Here is an 18484-nt window from a genome sequence, read left to right on the forward strand (position 1 = left end):
TTACACAGAACAAACCCTGCTGATTTTGCACAGTTCAGGGACGGCAAGGTGTTTCATGCACAATTTGAAATTAATTCATTTGTGGTGAGGTAGTAAGGTCTCAGCTGCTGTTGTGACCCTGAGTGGTGCTGGGACCTGGCTGCACCCCCGAATTGAGGGGGATGAGTGTTGATCACAAGGTACCAGAGCATAAAGCCAGTGGAAAACCACAATTCATCCTTGTCCTGCGTCACTCATAAAAATGGTATTAGGGGGTTGAGCACTGATTGCAGCTTCTCCCAGCCAACTTTGCAGATTCCAGGCAGGACTGAGGCAAGGCCTCGACTGCTGGTCCAGGGAGAGGATGGGCAGGGACACGCTGGAGGGAGGGTGAGAAGCAGGAGTGGTGACAGCAGAGCCCCTCTGTGCCTCTGCTCCTACAGGAATTAAATCCAATGTGGGAGATTGTTTCTCTGGTTTCCCTTAGGAAATACGACTTCCCTTCTGCAAAGGGCCTCAGTTCACCTTCATGAAGAACACTAATTGCAGAGCAATTTGGTGTGATGAGCATCTGCAAATGGTACCTTCTGTGAGCAGTAAGTGTTTTTTTTTCTCTGTAGCATGCCTTAGCCATGGAGGGGTTCAGCTGTCCTGAGTGTGCAGACCAGGGGGAGGGCTGGCCCTGGTGGCCCTATTTGTGCCTGTCCCTGCTGCTGGGTGGCTTTGACTCCTCTGCACAAACAGAATAGGTCTCCCTCCTGCCTGTCGTGGGGCACAAGGAGAGCTTTGCATCTGCTGATGCCCCTCTGGGGGTGACCTTGTGGTCCAGGAGCCCGGGAAGCTGGATCCGGATGGCACTTGATTGATGGGATCTGAGGAGTTGTTCCCCCTCAATGTCAGTCAGGCCGCCGCTGCTGACTGCAAATGAAGGTGGGAGGAATTGGATGGTAATCAATGCCAGATGGAAAGTGCGATTGAAACCTCTTCTGTCTGGAGTGGGCAGCCCAGGAGGGGAGCATGGCCAGGCCAGGGCCAGCACTCGGCTGGTGCGCGCTCGCAGACACTCCTGCTCTCTTTCTGTGGTTCAGTTACTGCACACAAAGAGGATGGGAGATGCAGCTCTGTAGGAATCACCCAGACAAGGAAACTGCTTGCCAAGAGCTGCTTGGAGCTGGCAGCTCTTACAGGTTAAAAAAAGGGATGCTGTTATCCCGCCAGACAGAAAGGGGCAGAGATGTGAAAAGCAATAGCTTTGGGCTTCACAACAAACGAGGCAGAGCCAAGTCCCCCCTGGCAGCAGAGAGGGCAGCGGTGACCGCGCGTGGAGAAGTGCTCTGTGGGGCAGAGCATCCCCTGCAAGGACACATCCGTGATGTGCCAGCACAGGATGAAACAGCGACAAGGCACCTGCTTGCTATAAATAAAAGCCCTTGCAAGGGAGAACCAATTTCCCTCTCCCTTTGGGATGGCGCCGACCGATAGTAATCCCATTATTTTTGGCAAATAACCCCTCTGGCGGTTTCTCGCTTGTTTGAGGAACCAGGCATCTTGCTGGAAATGAATTACAGGTTCGTTTTCCCATTGAATATCCAGCTCACCTAGAAGGGGGGAGGGAGGGAACTATTGGAGACAAAGTTTGATGTTAATAGCCTGAGTTAATTGCCGATAGTGTGGAGTGGGATGGTTGGAGCTCATGGCTCACTCCAGGTAATAACATCTTCCTCCTCAGACACCTCACCCATCTGGCACTCGCCATCTGTTCCCCGCTGTGTCTGCTGTTTGCTGTGGGAAGTTTCTTGATGCAGAGCAGGAGCCTGGACCGGGGGAGGCGAGCCCTGGCTGTGGGCAGTGCAGGCAGGAGCACAGCGACAGCACAGAACAGGGCTTTTGGAGGCTGCAGACTTGTGGTGGTCTCTTGACCACTCTGGAGGGGATGTGCCAGGCTTGGGGCTGGTGCTGGGACGTAGTGGACCCAGGCAGGGGCTTGTGGGCTACAGGGAAGGTCTCTGCCATTCTCTTCTCTCTCTACATCTGCTAATGATCTGGCTTTACCTGTTATTGTGCTTAAACACAATTTGGTTTTGGTTAGAAGTAAAAATATTAAATACAGAGCCACCATGTTGCTGTTCCGTCTTCCCAAGATCTCCCTGCGCCAACGATATTCTTGTCCTGTTTGGAGGCTGAAATTCTTTGCTACGGTCATAATTGTCTTTTGGCTCCAAGGATTATTGATGGATCTTTCTCTGCAGGTATTCAATGGCAGCACTTTTCTGCCTGCACCTGTGGCACCAGCAGCGTTGTGGGGTATTTCCTTTCCTGGCAGAGTGGGTCGAATTGATTCTGGGCTAATTCTGCGATGCTGGTGGAGGGAGTGCTCCCCAGTGCAAAGGGGGAACATGGGGGACCCGCTCCTCTGTCCCACGTCCTCTGCTCTGGGTGGGAGCCCTGGGCAATAGGGAAAGCAGTAGAAGGGAGTCATAAAGCAGTGTTGGAAACCACAGGGCTGTGCAGAATTGCTCAGCTGTGTTTGCTTGGTGCCCAGACATTTTACGGTGCCATAAACCGCCTGGCACGTGGGCTGAGGAGTGTAAATCCTGCTCTTACTCTTCTAGGTGCTGGCTGTTGGCAGGGGCGATGAGAGGTGTTGACAGAGGGACCGGGGGGTGGCTGTGTTGTTGTGTCCTTGGTCTTTTTGCACAGTGAGCTTGAGGAGATTTATTTTTTGCCAGGTAGACAACTCTGTGCTCCTGGGACACGGCAGAGGTTGCAGCTTCGCCATCTCTGCACCCTCATTGTAATGCATCTTCTGAGATTTTCCTTGTTGTCACCAGTCTCCAGACTATGTCACTCCCTTGGCTCTGGCCTGACTTGGGCATCGTGGCTCCTCATTGCGGCCTCCCTGTGCCCATGGGGGTGTGGACACCCCGTGCACTCGCAGCCTGGTGAGCAGAGAGAGGGATCCTGGGCAGGAAAAGGGATTTTATACCTCTGCTTTTCCATCTGTCACCCCCATGAGGTTTCTGGAGTGAGCCCTGCTCATGTGTGGAGACAGAGTGGCATCTTCCATCCCGTCCCATGGCTTGAGGAGTGACCTCAGCACCATGGGGACCCAGGTGACAAATGGCTGGTGAAGTCGTTGCGGGGAGCATGCACAGGCAGTAATGGAGTTGTAATGAATTAAGTGCTGTTAAAATTGATGCGGAGCTACTGTAATGAATGCGTGTGTGTTGTGAGGATTAGGACGTGGGGGTGATGAATATTGTCTATCAGCTGTGATAAAAAGCCTATCATCCCAATACATATTTTCAAAAACTAATTTAATGCTGAAAGAGATTATTAAAAATGAGGAGAGGAAATTGTCTGGGATATATTTAGAGTCCCTCGTGTAGGTAAGATGAATTCCAGAAGTCAAAATACCGCCTGTGGGGTGAAAAGGATAGATACAGATATTGTGGTAGCTCGTGCCAAGAGGACAGGGCTGAGATGACCCTTTTGCCTGAGAAGAGCGACTGGGGAGGGAGAGTCCTGCCCCAGACCCTTCTGCCTTCATTTCCTGAGCCCGTGGCCAATTTGCAGCAGGGACTGGAGCTGCTGTAAGTGCTGGTGAAGGGTCCTGGGGGAAAGAGGTGCAGCAGAACAAGGTCTAAGAAGGGCCTTTGCCTGGAGCTGCCAAGGAAAGAAGCCCCCAGTGCTGCTGGTGGAGGGTGGGCTCTGAGTCTGTCACCCTGTGTTTTGTTGTCTCTCATTAAGGGTAGGTGCACACACAAGTGCCCTGAGCTGCTCTGCCAGGCGGGGTCTGAGAAGACGGAGTGCCATGAGCCTGCCATGCTCTGGACATCTGGAAATCTGAGTTTTGATCTTGACTGTTCCCCCGGTCTTTCATTTAATCTCTCTGTGCTGTTCCCGATGACAAGATCATTAGAAACCGAGTTCCTGTTGCAGAGCTCTTCCTCAGAGCAGTGTGTAACCACGCGGACAATGCCTGCAAGACAAGAGGCTTAATTGTGTTCTGCCGGCATCCAGGGGGATGTCAGTGAGTCAAATTTAAAGCCAGGCTGGATGGGGGCTGGGAAATGCACCTCCATTACTCACCCAGCCTGAATGAGGTTTCACTTTTATTATATCCCAAAATAGCTGGTGCCTGGGAGGTGCTGATTGAAGCCATTTGAAAACATGACAACATCCTCAGGACAATAGGTGTCTAATCTAATGAAGCCAGAATGCATTAGCTAAGAGCTGCGTAAAGCGGAGAAAATGCAATTAAAGCATTCCCGAGGACAGATGTCGACCTACGTAGGGGACACTGATATGAAGACGTCGGCAGAAGTCTAATGAAAATAAATGATCTGTTTGAAACATTCCTCAAATCAATAATGGAGCCCCAGCCCTTGGCGGATGCCACCTTGCTCTTTTGTCACCTGCATTTCGTTGTGTCCTGGCGGAGGCTGGGACAGGTTGGGGACCCAGGAGGAGGGTGACAGGGACACGTGGCTGTTGTGTGATGGGTGGTGGCCAATGTGGAGCAGCTTTGCCTGAGGTCCATTTGCTGTGGTTGGGGCTTGGGTGGGTCCCATGGGCAAACTGAATGAAGGGGACACGGGGGTCTGATGGCACTGCCAGCACCACGCTCACCACAAGCATTTTGTCTTTGCAGCCAAACAGGCCAAGAGATGCCACCGCCTCGTCGTTTCCCCATGGTTCCATACACCAATCAAGCGAGCCATCGTGATTATCCAAGAGATGCCACCGCCTCGTTGTTTCCCCGTGGTTCCAGGGCTGCATACACCAATCAAGCGAGCCATCGTGATTAGTGACTGTGCTAATCAGCATCACCCACAGATCGTGGCTTTTCCCAGAAAAAATGCCCTTCCTGAGGCTGGGAAACTGAAATTTTTCTTGCGGTCTGTTGACAAGACAGGATCCCGTCTCGCCTTGCGGAATTTTGTAAGTTTTTGTCTCTCGAGAACCACTTAAAGTACCTCAGGCTGCTGAATTTTAATCAGAGGAACACACAGAATCTTTCAGTGCAGTTTGACATTGACGCATAGCAGCCAAATTTCAGAGATCTCATCATCAATAACCAACAGCTCCTCGCTGCGTCTTGTATTTTAGGTTCTTGGACTCTGACAGATTTCCTTTTATTCCCAGCTCCTCGCTGACACGGGAAGTCTGGCAAAATTCTGATCTGAGCCTATACATCTTGTTGTCCCCTTGTCATCTCTTGATGCTGGTTTCAGAGGCAGCACAGAGCAGCCCAGCATCATGGTTCCCCCTTCCCTCCCCTGCTGCTGTTTTTTCCATGGAGTGGGAAGGGCAGCCCATCCCCAAGCCCCTTGGCACTTACCGGGATCACGCGATGGCTCAGAGGGAATTGTTTCACTCCCTCTCCAGCTCTGCTGTGTTGGAGCTACATTAGGGATGTGGGGTTTGTGTTGTACAGCTAACGCATATTTGGACACAGACACCTTTGTATCTCTCTTTAGACTCTCACACATATTATAAATAGTAATTAAAACCACCCACTTTTGTAAATTACTGGCAAAAGCAACTCATGTCGAATCACGATTCTTTGGCAAGAGTTTAAATTTACAGTGACGAGTTTATTTTAAGAGGAAAAGTTTTATTTTGGGGCGTTTGATTTGCAGTGGCACATCCCGTGTGGAGGCAGCGTGACGTGACACCTGACACACTGCATTTCCCTGCAAGTCAAAGCAGAGACTCTGCGGCACGGTGGCTGCTGCCCAGGGAGGTGGCCGCTGCCATCAGGTGATAACGCGGCTCTTTGTCTGATGCTGAAGGTGCCTGTCAGCCTCAGCAAGATAAGGCTGCCAAAGACATCTATAATTGTGTAATTAAATGGCTCCTGTGCCTGCCAGGCAGATGGGTCTGTTGTCAGCAGGACACAGTAAGTGCTCCAGGCATCTCTTGCTGCCGGGCAGATGGGTCTGTTGTCAGCAGGACACAGTAAGTGCAAAGGCTACCCAGGGGCCAGTGCTGCTGGTGGCCACCCAGCCCAGGGTGGCACCACAGCGGGGAGGACACACAGCCCTGGGGGAGGGCAGGAAGAGCCGTGGGGTTTGGCCGTGCCCCTTCCTCACTCACCAGGACAGTGGGAGATTAATACAAGGAAGAAAGGTGCATCCGTCCCAGTGACACTTGAACTGACAGATCACTGATTACGGTGATAGATGGCAGCAGCTCTTCCTGATAATTAGCAGTCCTTCATATTTAAACATTGCTCTTTTTAATATTCCAAGGGCATCACTCTTGTCCCTGAGGCAGCGGCAGCTCATCCTGGCCTCGTCGGGCCACGCAGCTGTAAACTCCCACCGAGGAATGGGATGGATTTCATGTCTGAGGCTGGAAAGCAGAAGCAAGAGGAGGACTGGCTCCTCCTCTGCTCTCCCCAAACCCTGTGCCAGCTGCTCTCATCAGCACCATGCAATTCATGATTTAAAAAATGCCCCCATCTGGGGCAGCACCTGCCTTTTCCTGCTGCCTCTCCCATTTATTTTACTGTGTCTCGGCCATAACATCTTATTGATCCCTCCTTTGTCACCAGAGAGCAATGTCCCCCACTCCTCATCCCAGGAAGCTCTCTGGGTGCAGGAGCTGAGGCTGGCACCACTCAGCCATGGGCCAGCCACGCACGAAGTGGTGGCTGTGCTGTTCCAGACCTTGTTTTCCTCTTCAAAAAGACACCCCCTGTGTCAGAAGCTGCAGGTCCATTGCTGAATATACAAGACAAACGCACAGTTGCAGACCAGGTTGTAATTTTCCCCTCAAACCTCCAGATCAGGGAAGCAGAATTAGATGGAGAGGGGCTTTCTCTGGGCTGTTGTGCTGAAAATATTGGCGGCCTGGTCAGCTCCATCAGCAGAGGGTGGGGGGAGAGGGAGCAGCAGCTTCAGCCCGTGCAATCCATCACTGCAACAGGGCAGCCATAAAACTGCGAGCACCAAGTTTAAGGACAAAGCTCCCAGCTCAGACAGGGGGACTCTGACACCGCTCAGTGCAGCAGCCTGACCTGATAAAACAGAAATTCTGCCTCCACGACAGGCAGCGCATGAAGTGCTGCAGTGGGACAGCAACCCCTTGTGTGCCCTTAATGCCAACAAATTAAGCAGCCCAAGAAAGGGATAATGGGAGCTAGTGAATTATTTCTAAATGTTGTTTGCATTTAACATGCTGGCCATACTCTGCTTTCATTTACTCAATCACATGCCTTGAGCACAGTAACTGCAGGGTTTTCCCTCTGCTCAGCAGCGTCCCCACACTCTCACACAACAGGGATATTGCTCTGACAATTGCACTTGTACTGACAGCTCCACACGGGGAGTGCTAACCAAGATTTTGGGGTCCTGCCCCCCATAAGCAGCATCCCCAGGGGCCAACAGCAGAGCCTTGTGCCTACAGAACACCACGTCAGTAATGGGCACTTCCCCCTCACCCAGCATCGATAGCAAGAAACCACCATCCAGAAGGGAGCACTTCCAAGGTTTTGGGGTCCTGCCCCCCATGAGCAGCATCCCCAGGGGCCAACAGCAGAGCCTTGTGCCTACAGAACACCACGTCAGTAATGGGCACTTCCCCCTCACCCAGCATCGATAGCAAGAAACCACCATCCAGAATTCCACTGTCACCTCTGCAGCAGCAAAAGGACCCCAAATTTGATAAAACAACACCCCCATTTCACACCTCGCTGCTTCCAGAGCTGCCCCCCGGCACCTGCTGAAGGGGCACTTCTCATCAGAACACCTGAAATAACCCACACAAGCCAAGCCAGGGCAGAATTAGTGGTTGCTTTTACTTCGGTATTTAGGTATCTCATTATTGCAATCTTTAAACATAGTTCAATAAATACAAAATTAACAAAAATGTCAATAGATCTTTAGTACCATTTTTTTTTAATTATTATTACTATTATTAATTATTCCAAACCAACAGTGATTCCCTGGGGATGTCTGACTGTAGCTCAAACATGAAATGCACACAGTGTCCCTTATGATATTATATTACATTTGTTTCAAGCTTATAAAAATATATATTGACTTCTCAAGTAAGTATTTACACTATATAACACATGGTTAATGAATATCAAAAGCATCGGGAGATAAACCAACTTGATTCCAGTTTTGGTTTCATGGAGGGAGTGCTGTACCGCGGAGCCACGTGTCCTGCCCACCCCAAATCTAGAGCTTAATCTGCATATTTTAATATCTTCAGTGTTGATGAGGAGCTTAGTTAAAAGTGCCTGTTGTTGCAGTGCTAGACAGCTAACTCTGTCCCGGGGGGGTCAAGAGAAACCTGTCGCTGCCTGCTGTGTCCCAGACCCTGAACCACCTTGTCACCAAGCCCTGGATGTCCCCAGACCTCCTGGAGAGCAGCTGCACTAACCTGGAGCCAGCCCCAAAAGCGGTGACATCTCCACAGAATCCTGGGCATCCCGAGGATGGAGCTGCTGGAAACCCCGGCGGAGGCGACAGGAGCAGGGAGAGGATCCGGAATCAAGTTGGTTCAACTCTCTGCCCAGAGAACTATAATATAATTTCTCTATAGATAAAATGTAAACATAAAAGAGCATACAAATTGCACTTGATCCTCAGGATCTGGCATTTCTACCAAATGAAGGTTTTTGTTCACCGTTATCACTCTTCTGGGTGTGAAGCAGCAGGATGGCGAGTGACCGACCGGCCACGGGCCAAACGGAAAGACAAATTACTCCCATTAAAAAAACTAAGTGACATATTGGAGAATGAGAGTGGTGGTAGGAAAGAAAGACCTTGTTCACCCCGGAGAGCAGCAAATGCTCAGGAGCTCTGTGCTCCATCAGGCTCCAGCACTCCTGGATCCAACCCCGGGGAGAAGGAAACCACCATGACCTTACTCAGCAGAAGCTGGATCCCAGTTCAGACTCCAGCACCCAGGGTCCTGCCACTCTGCACAGCTGGGAGAGAAGGAAGATGCCAGGGCAGAGGCTGCCTTGGGGCCCTTTGCTCCATCACCATTTGGAGTCCCCTTCCCCGGGAGCAGGCTCCCAGGAGGAGCCGACTGCGAATATCTCCCTCAGCATTCACTCCCTGTGTAAATCTTTGCTATTCGTCATTAATAATTCACTTGCAATACTTACAGATGATAATAAACGGCTTACAAAACTCCGTACAAGCCTGCAAAGACCCATTTAATTAACTAACTTCAAGGAAACTTGTATTATTAAGCAGATGCTATTTATGCCTTCCGTCAGGGGGAACTGCCAGGGTGCGAGGCAGCAGCGCCGCGCTCTGCAACAAAATAAAGTGCTGATGTGCCCCGGGTTGCACGGCAGGATTTCAGGGATCCCATGGCTGCAGTGGCCAGTTGTGCCCAAGCCCTGGCACCAGTCAGTCTGGTGCCCCTTGGCACAGCCCCTCAGACACCCAGGTCCAGGCTGTGCCCCGTGGCAGAGGCTGGGGGTGCCGCAGGGACCTCTGCCCAGCACAAAACCTACGGGGAAAATGAGGTCCTGGCACAGCCCAGACACTCCAGGCAGCTCCTGCCTTCCCCTTCCCTGCTCCCAGCCGGGCAGGGGACAGCCAGAGGAGTGGAAGGCACTCACCACAGCTGAGGTAGCCCTTCCAGTGGCCAGAGCAGACATGGGGGGGCGTCCACCCAAAGCACAGCCATGCCCGCTGTCGAGACACCGGAGGTGTCCACCCAAAGCACAGCCATGCCCGCTGTCTCTGACTCCAAACCAGTTCCTAGGTTTTCATCCCATTTCTGGCTGAATTGGGAGGTTCCTTCCTGCTGCTGTGGGTTGAATTAAGTGCTGTTCAAAAAAAAAAAAAAAAAAAAACAACAACCTTTTTCTCTGCAAAAGCTTCCAGAGCTGGAGAGGGAAGAGCACTCATCCATCTCCTGCTCTGAGGCAGAGTGGACACCTTGGATGCTCCAGCTGAGCTGACAGCAGGGAGAGCCCAGGCTCTGGTGTCAGCCCAGGGAAGGGCTCAGAGCCCATCACAGCTGCCCAGGAAGCCCAAAGGCAAGATGTGGGACACTCTGCCCACTGACCACAAGGCAGGAGGCAGGGAAGAGAGGCAAAAGTTGGGTTTTGTTCACCAACTGTGGCGTCAAGACTCAGTGAAGTAACTCTTGGAGCAGAAGGGACCCGGCTGGGAAAGAGTTTCCTTTCAGCAGAGCAGATGGGGAAAGTCACCTTCCAGAAGTGGGCGCTGGGTGTGAGCTGTGCTCTGGTCTCTAAAAATAAAAGCAATAAAAGCTCCTTGTGGGGTTGCTAGAACATGTCACCTTGTATATAAAAATACCCATGGATCTCACCAGTAGGATGCTAGATACGAAAATGCTCAGCTCTGGATTAAGACAGTGCACAAATGTCCATCCACCCTGTTCACCTAATTACCATAGGAAATGGCATCGTTACAGTTTGACTCAGCTTACAAAACAGTGCTGGGGAGAGCCACGTCCACCAGGCACGACACACACGTCCTGGGAATCCTCAGCTTCCCTGGCTCAGGGGTCAGGAAGCCCTGCTCTCCCACCACGTGGAATGACAGCAGCCTGGTGATTTCTACAGCCCATCTGAAACCACGACGTTTCCGAGACTCGGTGCGGTTCGGGGCCGGCTCTTGTCCCCTCCCCGGGGGTGCCAGGTCCCTGCTCTGCACCTCGGGGGGCTGCTTCACACCTGCACTCCTCGGCCGTGCATCTGGATCACCTGGGCTCGCAGCGTCTGGATCCCGCTCAGGATGGTGGTCTGGTGCTCCGCCAGCGTGATCCCCAGGCTGAGGACATCTCTGCAACACGAGCCCCCCCCGTCAGCCACAAAAAAAACCAGCTCAGACTGTGAAATTGCAACCGTAACCATTCTCCGATTCTATGAAATGCCCCGACACGCTCCCGGGGAAGGGCAGCACAGGGTTTCTGCCCCGACACCAACTGCTCCCGGGGAAGGGCAGCACAGGGTTTCTGACCATCAGCCTGGTCATCAGGTCATCAACCTTCAGCAGGTTTCAGACCATTCAAGAAATCCCCCGGTCTGTTGTCCCAGCAAAGTGATAGGGGCTCAGGAATTTGGGGGTAGCACACCCCGGGTGTGAGAGGGCTGCCCCCACGCTGTCTTGTGACAGGTTATCAGCAAATGGCATGAGATTTGACTCTGCTTTCCAGAATCATAGAATGGTCTAGGTTGGAAGAGACCCTTGGGATCATCGAGTCCAACCATCTCCCCTACTCTACAAAGTCCTCCCCTACACCATGTCCCTCAGCACTGCATCTAAACGGCCCTTAAACACAGCCAGGGATGGGGACTCCCCCCCCTCCCTGGGCAGCCTGTTCCAATGCCCGACCACTCTTTCGGTGAAAAATTCTTTCCTAATGTTCAGTCTAAACCTCCCCTGTTGGAGCTTGAAGCCATTCCCTCTCGTTCTGTCACTAATTACCTGTGAGAAGAGACCAGCACCAACCTCTCTACAGTGTCCTTTCACGTAGTTGTAGAGAGTGATGAGGTCTCCCCTCAGCCTCCTCTTCCTCACACGAAACAGTCCCAACTCCCTCAGCTGCTCCTCATACGATTTGTTTTCCAGCCCCCTCACCAGTTTTGTTGCCCTCCTCTGCACTCGCTCCAGCACCTCGAGGTCTCTCTTGTGTTGAGGTGCCCAAAACTGGACACAACACTCGAGGTGTGGCCTCACCAGAAGGGAAAGGCAACACCACCCTTGTGTAGAGACAAGAGGTTCAACTCACAAACTCCAGGTTTAAATCTCAACGTCAAAAATCAGCAACTGAGACGCACGACACACGCAGCCCCGGCTCACGCCATCGAGACCTTACAGACAAGTTTTGGAAGATCTGTCCCCCGTTTAGTGACGCCCGGCGACACGCAGTGAGAGCCAAGAAACCAGTTACTTACTGGGCTGTCATCCTGGCCACCGACTCCAGGTAGCAGTAGCCCGCGGCGGTGAAGTTGTCTTTGTACCTGCCCATCTCTATCGCTTCCAGCCACTCGCCCACGGAGCCGAAAGACGGGAAGGCCGAGAAGGTGCGCTCGGTGAGGGGGATGGACGTGCTGTGGGACCTGCCAACAGAGCGGGGCGGTGAGGAGGGGAACGGGCAGAACAACGGGCAGCAGAGGAAGAGGAGGAGGAGGAGGTGGGGGGGGTCACCTGCTGCAGGTGGAGCTGGGGCACTGCGGGGGTTCCAGGCTCTGCACCATCTTGCTCAGGATGTTGTGGATGTGGGAGAACTTGGGTCTCTGGCTGCGGTCCTTCTGCCAGCAGTCCAGCATGAGCTGGTGGAGCGGTGGTTGGCAGTTCACTGGGGCAGGCAGGCGGAACCCGTCCTCCACAGCCTTCATCACCTGCAGCAGAGGAGGTGAGGGGACAGGGTCAAGCACTGCTGATGGCAGGATCCCCCGGGGCAAGCCCCCCCTCCTCACACCCCCCAGCAGCTCCTCCGTGCACCGTGAAGCCACCTGCCACCCCATTAGCAACGGCAACGCCATCACCTACTGCGCGGCTGCCGGTGACTCACGTCCTGGTTGGACATGTCCCAGTAGGGTCGCTCCCCGTAGGACATCACTTCCCACATGACGATGCCGAAGCTCCACACGTCACTGGCCGGGCTGAAGTGGTGATACTGGATGGCTTCGGGGGCCAACCACAGCACCAGGCTCTTCCCTCGCTGGAGGGGCAGAAAGGGAGGAAAGCTGTGCCTGGGACCACAAGGCAGACACGGAGCCAGCCCACACACCGTGTGCTGATTTAGTACTAACAGAAAACTTTCACCTCAATTTGTTTTAAAACGGCCACGCAACTGTATGCTACACGGGAATGCGAGTCCTGAAATATTAATGGCAGAAGAGAATGTCTCTGGGAAGAGCTGATGGCATTTTCTACATTAATATTTAATGAAAGCCATTTCAGAGCTGCGCAAACACAGAGTCCCTCCACCCTGCCGTGCTCTCCTGCAGTGAGCAACCCCCCTCTCGGCATCTGCAGAACCCTCCGGATGCACCAGGGGAAGCAGGTGACAGAGAAATGCAGCTAATTGCAATTAACAGTGGGGAGACCTTGACCCCAAAGCCACAGCCCCACTGTGCCGTGGTGGGAGAGGCCAGGGCTCCTGCTGGGCTCTCCCTGCCCCTGGCTCAGCGGGGGCTGCTCCGGACGGTGCCAGGGCAGCTCAGGGAGCTTTGGGCAGGAGAGCCCACAGCCCTGCAGGACACGCTCCCCATGGCCAGTGAGTGGGGGTCACACTTTGCCAGGGGCTCTTTGGGACAGTGGTGCCCCCCCTGCGCTGAGCCTGCACCTCCCAAAGCTGATAATGGCTGAAGTTTTCCAGACTCCTCCTGCCCTGGCCGGCTCGATGGCAGCAGCTCCTGCAGAGCCTGCCCCAGACCAAACCCTGCCCCAGACCAAACCCTGCCCCAGACCAAACCCTGCCAACAGGCTCCTTCCCCCCAGGACCCCCATCCCCTGCACCGGGACCAGGTTCCTACAAGCAGCTGCAGCCTCCTCGGTGCTGCCCGCTGCTCCCTGCACACAGCAAGGGCTCATTTGAGTGAGGAATTGATGCTTTTTAAAATATTAATGCCCAGTTAACACGCTGCACTAACGGCCCCGGCTGACACGGGGCAGCTGCACCAAATGAAGTGGGTCCCACTGCTCTGCGGTGGGGAACGCAGTGATGCTCACAGAATCCCAGAATCTTCTAGGTTGGAAGGGACCTTAAAGATCATCTTGTCCAACCGTCACCTAACTGACAAAAATAGACACCCACACAACAAACAAGGAGCATCACCATCACTAAACCATACCTCCCAGCACTACATCAACCCGTCTTTTGAACGCCTCCAGGGATGGGGCCTCAACCCCCTCCCTGGGCAGCCCATTCCAATGGCCGAGAACCCTTTCAGTGAAGAAATTTTTCCTAATATCCAGCCTGAACCTCCCCTGGCGCAACTTGAGGCCATTTCCTCTTGTCCTGTCGCCTGGGACTTGAGAGAAGAGACCGACCCCCACCTCTCTACACCCTCCTTTCAGGGAGTTGTAGAGAGCAATAAGGTCTCCCCTCAGCCTCCTCTTCTCCAGGCTGAACAACCCCAGTTCCCTCAGCCTCTCCTCATAAGACTTACTCTCCAGACCCCTCACCAGCTTTGTCGCCCTTCTCTGGACCCGCTCCAGCACCTCGATGTCTTTTTTATGGTAGGGGGCCCAAAACTGGACACAAACAGGGAAACGCGCTGACGCCGTGTGTGAAGGACACCCCGGGGGAGAGTGGGGGGCTGGGGGGCTTCGGGGTACGAGGGCAGCCCCCAACTCTGCACCCAGGGGCTCCCGGGCAGCTCCTACACACACACACACACACACACACCAGTGCTCGGGAGACGTGCCGCCTGGCAGAGCTGACAAGGCAGGAGTGTGAATCAAGTAGGACTTAAATTCTTAATTGAAAACCATGAATTTCATTACAACTGATAAAAACGGACATAAGGAGCTCTGAGGCTGCCAGAGCTGCCTCCAGCCACCTCTCTGCCAGCCCACAGAGACACGGGGCCGGGCTGCGGGCAAGGAGCGGGTCCCTGGCCAAACACATTCCCTTCCCAGCGGAGAAAGGTGGTGCTGAGAGGCAGAGCCCACGTTCACACATGAGGAAGGAAATGGGAGCCTCAGAAAAATCCTGGTTCTGGAGCAGGATTGCCATGTGTCATATTAACTCCACCTGTGGAAGCTCCCTGGCTTTGGATTTATTTGATCCTCTGCGTCCCGAGTGGGCTGCAAACCCCTCCGGTGATGCCAGGTCCTGGGCACAGCCGTGCCCACAGCCAGGGACACCCACCTCTGCGGGGGTTCTGTAGCCTTTCTGACAGCATTTTGCTTTTGGGGAGCAGTGACAACAGAATTTGGAACTGCAGCTTACCATGGTGGAGAAGATGGTCTCCATCTTGTCGTCCTGTGGCCGTCTGAAACCAGTTATTTTGCAGGCCAGGCTGCTGTTCACCAGGACTTTGTGTGCGGCCAGGCTTTTATGGATGTAACCCATCTCTGCCAGGTACTTCATGCCAGAGGCAATCCCCTGCAACATGCCAACCAGCTGGGCGGCTGAGAACTGGCCCTCGTGTTTCTGTGAAAAAAAGAGGAGGAAAAGCCAAAGGTGAGTAACGCCCAGTTCAAGGGGGCACCACCAGCAGACCCCAGCAGTTTCCAGGGGCTCCCAGAGCACTCACCCTGAGGAAGGAGTCCAGCGTGCCGTTGCCCATGTACTCCATCACTATCATCATGGTGCTCCCTGCACGGACAGACAAGGAGCCCTGTGTGAGCTCTGCCCATTGCTCGGGCAGTTGTAACACTGTGGGGGTGAGAAATCTGGGTGCCAAACTCCAGGGTGACCAGCCTGGGCTGCCCAGAGGTTAAAGGAGATGTGGGCTTTATCTCAGGCAGTTTGTGATGAGCAGTGGGTCCGAGGCTTTTCTGTGGTTCCCAGCTGGGAACCCTCTGGATCCCAATATCAGACGTTCCTTTTACCAGGACACTGAACCACATCACAAAGGAGCACAGCACCGCTCAGTGAGAGCACAGGCAACAGCTCAGCCCAAGACTCAGGACAGAAATACTTCCTCACCTAATAAAAAGGCTAGTTAAAATCAGCACACGCGCTCACGTTTCTTTGGATTTACATGAACATCCATTTAACTACAGCATCCGCAGACCAGTTCAGTGCACACAGTCCCACGAGAGCCGGGAGCAGTCGGAGTCATCTGTTTTACTGACAGAACCTCACTTCAATTTGCTTTTATTAAGAGTGCAGAGTTTTGCTGCTAAGCCAGTCCTACTACCTGGATTCATTAGTCTAGCCGTAAGCATTTTATTAATCATCAGAAGGCTAAAATAGCTACTACAGGAGGAAACACCTGATTTCCAGAGAGCAAGAGCGTTGCACCTCTGGCATCAGGTCATCGCTCCAAAGCAGCAGTTCTGAGGATGCTGCAAGCTCAGCCTGCCCCATGCTTGGGACCCCCCCGTGCCCGGGACCCCCTACCTCTGGTGACGACCCCCTCCAGGCGGATGATGTTGGAGTGGTCGAACTGGCCCATGGTGCAAGCCTCGGCCAGGAAGGAGCGTTGCTGCTTCTCGGAGCAGCCAGCACGCAGGGTCTGGATGGCCACAGGCAGCTCCCTCTTGCTGGGCAGCTTCAGGCACCCCCGGCAGATTTCTCCAAACTCCCCTGGGTGGCAGAGAGAGGAGTCAGACAGCACCCACGCAGGGCACGACGTCCCTCACACCTTCCCTCCAGGGACACTTCCTTTGCCTTGGGACCACGGAGCGCGTTCCTGTGGAAGGGGTGATGTGTCCTGCTGTGCAGAGAAGCAAGATTTCCCCCAGCAGGCTCGGAGACACGGAGCCCTGCGTGGCTACAACCTTCACCTGAGCACTCTGCTTCACCATCTTCCCCCCTCCCCGCTGCTGAACACACAGGTTTGGCATCAGCACGGGATACTGAAATCATGTGTGGTGCAATGAAATCCCTTCCTCCTCGTCCCACACCTCTAAGCCATTCCATCCACACTCTGCTCAAGTGCATATTGCGCTTTTTCTCATGAAAAAACTATTAGCCCCCCATCACCGAGCTCACACTCCCCAGGCTGGGACCCTCCTGCTTCCCCTCTCAGCACCAGCAGGGTCTCCTCCTCCCAGGGGCAGAGCATCCCCTCTGCACAGCCACGCGCCCGGCAACAGGAGCCACCCAATTCATAAAATAAAAGGCCAATATTGGCTTTACAGCAAAAAATGTGTAGCTATTAAAAGCTTTAACGATTTGAAAGCCAAGTACTTGTTAGGTCAGCAGTAAGACAAATGCACCCCCAAATTCTTTCTATTTAAATATATTCCTGACTTATTTTTCTTGACTTTTCAAACACCGATTTGTTTCTGAAGAGCATCTCAGCTGCTCCACTCGGCAGCTACAAAGATAACCTCCTCTCCTCTTCAGTGTCCTCTTCCCTTCAACGCTGTCCTTTAAACTGGTGCACAAGCCCTTCCCCTCTTCCCTTCCTCCACCTCTTTTTTTTTCCTGCAGCTGAATTTATCTTTAGGAAAAAAAATGACAAAGAATAATCGTGTTTCCCATGTTCTGGCACACATTAGCGATTAAGGCTCTAGGGCCCAGTGAGGGGATTTTAATTTGCTTTTAAGTTTTAGGCAGTGAAGTTGATGAAAATCAATAAATCATTAAGTTCACATATTTATAAATAGTTCTCATGCTGCTGTCAAACTGCCCAGATGCAGATAATTGCTGATGCTTTCTGCCTCCCTCGGCTGGCTGTACTCGGTGCCTCAGAAAAACAAACTGGAATGCAAAAATCGAGCTCCCAAACAAAATACCCCCCAGCCCCGTGTGCCACAGAGAGAGGGGACCGCTCTGGCTGGGCACAGGCACTGCCAGCAGCACGGCCACCCCCCCATGGCCACGGACACACAGACACTGCCCCACAGACACAGACACCGCCCCGGTGCCCCCCGAGGAAGAACTTGCCTGTCCCGATGATCCTCTCAATTTTAATACTAGCATTATCCAGCTCTTTGGCAAAGAGGTGCACGGCCTGCATGGGGTCTTCACAAGTGTCCGGGTCGATGTACGTCCTCCTGGTTGGTATTTTAACTGCAGGGAAGGAAAAGGCACAAAAAGTGTGTGATAAAGGCTCAGCAGAGCTCCCACCCGCCTGTCCCGGGGAATGCTCTCCCAGGTCACACATCCTCAGGCCTGCTGGCAGAACTCACTTGCCACCTTCTTATAAGCAAAGCAGAAAGACTCAGCTTTAAGGTTGCTAGGAAATTTTTTGTGGGTTTAAATGAACCTAATCGCTCTGCTTCATGGCCACAACCTCCATGTTAAAGGAGAGCAGCTCCTTCACCCTAGTGCAGCTCCCTCCAGGACTGAGCCTGTCTGCCTCCCGGGCTAATCCTCCAGTCCCCCAACCATCTCCACTCCCAACACCTCTAGGAGAGATCATTATCATCACGAACAGCAGCAGCCATGTTCCAGGTCCCTGGATTAACAGCACGGGCAGCAAAATACCTCCTGGCCGAGCTGCATCCGAGAAGCACGTGGGCTCTGCTGCTTCCGAGATGCTTCAGGGAGCAGAAGAGCACGTCTGCGCTCCACGGGCATATGCCAGGAATCAAATAAACTCATCAATCCTGACGTCTGAATTTCCTTTGACAAGGGTTGTCTGTAAAATTATCGCTGCTCACTAATCAAGAGTAGCCCCAGAAAACAAAGCTGTGTTCTCACGTAGCCGTTTGTGCAAAGCCAACAGAATAATTCATACGCCCCGTGAAATGCTGAAAGCCCTTTCCTCGGGCAGGGCAGTGACCCGTGGGCAGGAAGGATGGACACCCGCTGATGGAGCTGTCAAGCCCACGGTCCCCGGGGAGCTGAGCTGTGCTGAGCCCCTGCTCCGGGATAACGTGGGATGACAGCCCTTCAAAAGCACGGGTTCAGGGTGGCTTTA

At 53.2% G+C, this 18484-nt stretch overlaps 1 protein-coding gene and 1 long non-coding RNA gene across 2 annotated transcripts in view; one reads left to right on the forward strand and one right to left on the reverse strand.

Annotated features, from left to right (window-relative positions):
* Positions 1 to 4765: 4765 nt before the first annotated feature.
* LOC106890523 lies at positions 4766 to 9141 on the forward strand. The gene is made up of 2 exons (XR_001412530.1): positions 4766 to 4923; positions 8246 to 9141. It is a non-coding gene; the product is annotated as an uncharacterized LOC106890523 (long non-coding RNA).
* A 517-nt stretch (positions 9142 to 9658) lies between these two features.
* Positions 9659 to 18484, reverse strand: part of EPHA10 (EPH receptor A10) — a 57495-nt gene continuing 48669 nt past the window's right edge. The window contains exons 14-18 of the mRNA XM_014946461.1: positions 14893 to 15096; positions 12505 to 12654; positions 12138 to 12331; positions 11885 to 12049; positions 9659 to 10769 (exon numbers count right to left, since the gene is read on the reverse strand). Coding sequence (XP_014801947.1) covers positions 10655 to 10769; positions 11885 to 12049; positions 12138 to 12331; positions 12505 to 12654; positions 14893 to 15096 — 828 coding nt within the window. The 3' untranslated portion in view covers positions 9659 to 10654. The remainder of the gene's footprint in view (positions 10770 to 11884; positions 12050 to 12137; positions 12332 to 12504; positions 12655 to 14892; positions 15097 to 18484) is intronic.

The sequence above is a fragment of the Calidris pugnax genome, unplaced genomic scaffold, assembly GCF_001431845.1.
Source record: "Calidris pugnax isolate Ruff unplaced genomic scaffold, ASM143184v1 scaffold113, whole genome shotgun sequence".
Lineage (NCBI taxonomy): Eukaryota > Metazoa > Chordata > Aves > Charadriiformes > Scolopacidae > Calidris > Calidris pugnax.